Source organism: Drosophila nasuta, chromosome 3 (genome assembly GCF_023558535.2).
Source record: "Drosophila nasuta strain 15112-1781.00 chromosome 3, ASM2355853v1, whole genome shotgun sequence".
Classification (NCBI taxonomy): Eukaryota; Metazoa; Arthropoda; class Insecta; order Diptera; family Drosophilidae; genus Drosophila; species Drosophila nasuta.
The window spans coordinates 12728155-12734466 of NC_083457.1; the positions used below are offsets into that span (position 1 = coordinate 12728155).

The window sequence follows — 6312 nt, forward strand, 5'->3', positions numbered from 1 at the left end:
TCAGTATATTCAGTGTATTTAAATGCTTAGCGCTTAATATTTTTAAAACACAGTTTTTTTTTTGTAACCTTTCGAAAAATTGTTAAAATTAAAGTGCAACTATTTAATACATATATCTATATTGTTGGAGAGCGTATTCTAAATCAGAAAAGATATATAAAAAAAACAATTAAAATGGCAAAATCACAGGCCACAGTTTATAGTAAATCCGCCTTGAATTTATTTCGAATGAGTCGCATTGCGTCCCAGGCACCATGTGCTAGGTATACGCAGATGCGGACCAAATGCGATAGCATGAATGGCGTTGTAATCGGGCTATACCTGAAGTCAGGCGAGAAAGATCCCCAGCTGACGTCGGGCGGTGAGAAGTTTGACGATCGTGTGAGTGGAAAAATATCAGAATTGGTGCGGGAGTCGGGTATGACCGGAGAGTTGGGCAAAGGACGAATGTTTAGCAATGTGGACAAAGAGTTCTCAAGCGTGGCCGTCATTGGCGTAGGTCCACAGAACGCAGGTCTCGATGAGGAGGAAAACATCGATCTGGGCATGGAGAATACACGTATTGCGGCCGCAGCTGGCGCTAGATTCCTGCAGTTGCATGGCTGCAAAATCGTCTACGTCGATGGCATGGAGTACCCCGAACAGGCAGCCGAGGGAGCAGCCTTGGCCGTGTGGCGTTACAACACCAACAAATTGAAAAACAAGCGCCACTCTATACCCAAAGTGGAGCTGTATGGCACAGAAGGTGTCGATGCCTGGACGCGAGGACTCTTCAAGGCAGAATCGCAGAACTTGGCGCGTCGTTTGTCGGACACGCCAAGCAACCACATGACGCCCACAATCTTTGCTCAGGCCACCATTGATGCCCTGTGTCCCTGTGGTGTATCAGTCGAGGTGCGCACCATGGACTGGATCGAAGCGCAAGGCCTCAACTCGTTTTTGATGGTGGCCAAAGGCTCATGTGAGCCACCAGTTCTCCTCGAGATCAACTATGTGGGCGCCTCCCCGGAAGACAAAGCCATCACGCTGCTTGGCAAAGGTCTGACCTTCAATAGTGGCGGGTTGTGCCTGAAGGAGAAAAACGGTATGGACAAGAACCGTGCATCGGTGAGTGGAGCTGCAACTGTTGTGGCTGCCATTCGAGCGGCGGCAGCTTTGTCGCTGCCCATCAATGTGTCCGCTGTGCTCCCTCTTTGCGAGAATATGCCATCGGGCATGGCTGTCAAGCCGGGCGATGTAATAACCCTAATGAATGGCACAACGTTGGGCGTCAAGAACACGGCTCTGGCTGGCATTGCAATGATGGCCGATCCCCTTTTGTATGCCCAGAGTGCTAAGAAACCCTCGACGCTGGTAGATATTGGCACCTATGCCAGGGGAGTGAAATTCGGACTGGGTGCAGCAGCAACGGGCGTGTGGACCAATCGCACCACACTGTGGAAGCAGTTCAAGAAAGCCGGCTCCCTCACGGGCGATCGCATGTGGCGCATGCCACTCTGGAAGCACTTCAAGCAACTCGTCGGACCCAGCATGACCTACGATCTGTGCAATCAAGGCAAAGGACCCGCCTCCTCTTGCCTGGGTGCCGCAGTGCTCCAATCGCTGGTCAACTGCGCGGACTTTGCGCATATTGACTCCAAGGGCACCGGAATGTTGTGTGGACACGGTACGCCACTTTATCTTCTGGAGGGTCGCATGAGCGGTCGACCAACTCGCACCATTATTCAGTTCCTCCACCAGATGGCCCTGAAGTGACTTTTTAGTGTATTAGATTTGTGTACGAAATTGTTTGTAGAGATTTGACAGATTTTGGTTTTGAGTGTCTTTTCGTTTTCGTAATCGTCCCAGTTTATGTCTTATAATGGATGATTTTTAAAGGGTATGATTTTCAATTGCTATTTACTTATGTAATAATAATCTACGTACGATGTTTAAGAAATCTCTGAATATTAATTACTTACAAAGAATAAATAAGAATGTAAAATGTAATCTTCAATACATTGTAATAATACCTAATTGACAATTTGAATAGTAAATCTGTTTTTGTTACCTTGTTCAGTTTAAATAGTTGTAAAAATTTGTAACACGAATTTTTGCAATGAAATTTGCAAATAGAACTCAAAATAATCCAAACAATGCGAATTTTCAAGATAAACAAAATTTAATATTAATTCCAATGAGAACAAAAATAGAATAATATGCTTAATAAAACTTTTATTTGCTAAGTTCCTCAGCTGATCACAGAGGAAGTTACAAGATGAGCATAGATATTATTTGAACAATCCAGTTGATGCAATATAAAACACTAGAGCTAGAGCTTTTTTCCTTGGATTTAAAAGCTGAAATAGTTCAAATAGTTTATTATTACACACTATAATTGCATATACTTATTTAGTTAAGTCATAAAAATATCTTTTAACAATACATATTTCTTATAATTTCTGCATTGATTTTTGTGTTAAATATAGTAGCTTCACATTCTCATTTCTTTAGATTGATGGGACAGTTGTGAAAACTAAAGTATTTATAAAATACTTGTTTATTGCACATAGTTAAGGCTTATCAACAGTCGCTTTTTGCCCGGTCGACAACTAATTGTTTTGGTCCCCACATTAGGAACCTTTGTCAAGTGCTATGCGTGTTGCCTACAAAAATCGCGTGAGTCGGGGTTATGGATATGGATCCTAGTAGGGATCGGGCGGGGTGTATGTGTGTGTACATAGGAGTCGACAGCCGCAAGTCAGTTAGGCTCGCACTCGCCTGACATGTTTTATTTATGCGTACAACTTGTGCATAAGTAATGAGCATAAAGGGACACAGGATCGGAGCAGAGGAGTTCTCCTTCTGCTCGCCTGAAGAGAACCGCAAGTCGTGCGAATGGAAATTAACCACAAATGCGCCTAAAAGCATACACATCTGTGTCCTGTGTTCTACGTTCTACGTTGTACGTTCTGTGTCCTTGTGTCTTTGGAATGCCAAATTGTTTTGGCCCAATGTAGATTTTAAATGAATTGTGCCAACGTGTTTTCATTACGTTTGCGATTGCGATTGCGTTAACATTTACGTAACTTTGACTAGATTTCATTTCGTTTCATTTGGCGTTTTTATTGCCAACGTCAGCTGCGTTGAGTTCGAACGGGGGGCGAGTCGATAAGAGAGCGAGAGAACGAGAGGGAGAATTCAAAGTGGGGGAGTTTGTTTGGGAAGGCGGCTTGTTTGTTGCTTAATTGGAAGGAAATTAAAAAATAAACAAGCAAAGCTAAAAGTAAATACTACACGTTTGCGATTACCTGGAACTGGACCGTGGGCCGCAGGACCTGCACCACTCCAACAGCAATCTCTCCTTCATCCTCTCCTCCATCGCAACAACCACTTGGAGTACAGGAGTTGAGGCCAAGGGCTGTTTGGAATTTAATTTTCATTTCGTTGCCTCTGCCTCTGCGTTAATTTCATCTTCGTCTTCTACTTTTCCTCTGCCCTTCATCCATTCTTTCCATTACCTTCTCCCTCCTTTTCTTTTTTTGTAATGTGGACAGCATTTTGGCTCTTAGCTGTGCAAATAGATTTCAAGTTGTTTTGTTGATTTTGGACTTCTTCCTACACTGCGCCACTAAAAATAAATATAAAAAAAAAAAAACGAAAAGGAAAACTTGCAATTGTTGTGCCACAATATTTGCCTTGAATTAATTAAAAGTCATTGACGCTTATCAATTGCCAACTGCTTGAACAACCGGCTAATTGGATGTGGAAGCTGGCATATCGTAATGCTTCGATATATTGCAAATTGTCGCCCCCCAGTCAATGATACGAGTATTGGCGCATTAGTCATTCAGCGCAACAGCGAGAGTTGTGTAAACAAAACGGATTCTCTATTCAAATTTCGAGCTTGTCGCATGGAAATTGTCAAGTGGCATCCAATGATTCCCTGCTCCCAGCTCCCAGCTCCCAGCTTGGCACGTGATGCGTGATCCGTGAATGCGTGAACGGGGTTGAATGTTGGTTGGAATGTCCATCGTAGGTGCACCAACAATAATCGTAGTAACTGAATCGTGATGTTGCTGCTGCTGTTGGTGTGCTGGCATAACTAATAAGACACTTATTATGCTGTGGGGGTCTGGTAACGTTATACCAGTTTAACGATATCACGTACATACGTTAACTAACGCTAACTACGTCGTTAAGTGTGTTGCGGTGCCTTTGCTCCTGTCTAGTTACTGAATGTGAAGGACACGTTGTGAGTCTGGGTGTGTGTGTGTGTGTGGCAGAAGTGGAGGTGGCAGCAGCAGCAGCCCGGACCTGGACTAATCAAGGCAACGCCAAGCAGCAGGCAGCAGGCAACAGGAACTGGAGCAGCAGGAGCTCTCTTCTGCGGCGCCATGCTGCGTGGACAACGTGTAAGCAATGAGGCACTCAGCTGAAATTTACATTTTGCTGGCAGCCAACTACAACTACAACTACAAGGCAGCTAAGGGTGAGCCCGTTGGGTTGGCATTTACCCCTTTTTGTTGTTTTAATAACCACGATCACGTCGCATTAAAAGCACACAAACACACACAGTGGGGCCGTGAGGCTTAGTTAAACGCTGCTAATTAGGCTTTTCTCCACATAACTTAGGCCCAGAAGTAGCCTATTAAAAACTGCCTCAAATATTTGCGCAGCCATAAAAAGCGTTAATCAGGCAGGCAGCCAGGTGAGCCGGCCAAAAACACAGAGAATAATACACTAAAAACACGGCACAACACAACACACACGCAAACTAACAAACATACTTACTACATATTACTTTGGTGGCCAAAATAATCCCGGGTAATGCCACAAACGACGGCAGTAAAAAATGTTAACAACCAGTCAAGTGCTTATGGCCATAACCAAGTCTCTATGGCGGCATCTTGAGGCCAAACAAAGGCTTTTAATTATGCCTGGAGTGCTGCCAAAAAAACAATGCCACACACAACAATCTGAAAGCATTTGCCAAAAAATCTATTTCAATTGGAAATTGCCAGTGACAACTCTTGCAACATGCAACTCTCCTTCTCTCTCTCTCTGTGTGTGGTTGCAAAACAATAAACATAATGGCCATATTTTATATTTCCGACAATGCGACGAGAGTGCAACAAGAAACAGCGGGCAATTGTCAACAAGGCAGCACATAAAACATAAAACTATAAGCCAAAACTCTGTCTCTATCGCTGTCCCTGTCGCTGTCGCTGTCTGTCTGACTGTCTTTGTCTCTAAACATTTTTGGCATTGAATTCAGACTGAGAGTTTTGCGTTTCGAAATTGGGCTGCCAAATGGCGGCTGCCTTGAATATTGGCTGACATTACGATAACGATTGTGCTTTAAACACAATTTTTGGGCACTCAGCTCAACTCAACTCAACTCAGCTCAGGCTCATGAATAATCCTTTTTAGCCTAATCACAAAACATCCTTTGAATCTGCCATCGAAATATGCAAATATCCTGAAAACGAAAACTGTCCCAAAAGGTAAATTAACTGTCGTCCTTTCAAAGTGTTTTTGTCACCTATGAAATCGATTAAGGCAATATGCTAATTCGAGCTTACAAAACGCACTTTACGTTGCTCATCAAGGAGTTTGGCTCCAAATTGAATTTATATGGCTTGTTAAAAGCCCAAAACTTTTCCTCCTTCCCCTCCCACCCATCCTTTTGAAATTGCAAATAAAAATAAAAATACAAATAAAACAAAGCCCGATTGTTGTTTCTCTTGTTGTAACGAATCCATTGTTCTAGTGCCCTCGATGCGTTGCGTTCGGCTTAAAGTTTATAACAAACTATCAAACTTGAATTAAATGCAAACACTCGCACTCGCACTCACACTCGCACTTTTAGGTGTGTAGGAAATGTGCTTTGTATAATTATGCAAATGTGTTTTGATTGTGAAAATTGTGCAGCGAAATGGAGGGGGATGGAGGAGAAAAGCGTGGAGAGGGCCAACAAGTAGGCAACACTTTCAAATGCGCCACTTTGAACGCCCAAAAACAACACATTTGCATAATTATGCAATCTACTAGGCCAGCTGACACACCCACACCTATCTCACACACACACACTCAGACACACACACACTCAGATATCGTAACGCAACGCTTTTGGCCAAAGTGAAATTTTTGGCTAATTCACCGCAAAGTTTCGGCCACTCTCAGCAAAAGTTTCGATATTTCGCTTAGCTTTTTGCACCAAAATTTATTGCTTGAGCTTTCCAAACAAAATTTGCATATGTAGCACAGAAAGCACCATCATCATGCAACACACACCTTGCACCCTGGAACACCCGCTTCGCTTTCACTTGG

The 6312-nt window shown here is 43.3% G+C and overlaps 1 protein-coding gene across 1 annotated transcript; it reads left to right on the plus strand.

Annotated features, from left to right (window-relative positions):
- Positions 1-2029, plus strand: LOC132791273 (cytosol aminopeptidase-like). Its single transcript, XM_060800130.1, has one exon. It carries the CDS (start codon positions 175-177, stop codon positions 1753-1755), a length of 1581 nt encoding a protein of 526 aa, XP_060656113.1. The 5' UTR covers positions 1-174; the 3' UTR covers positions 1756-2029.
- The last annotated feature ends 4283 nt before the right edge of the window (positions 2030-6312 follow it).

Coding starts and splice junctions, on each gene's coding strand:
- LOC132791273 (XM_060800130.1), top strand. CDS start 175: ATGGCAAAATCACAGGCCACAGTTTATAGTAAATCCGCCTTGAATTTA.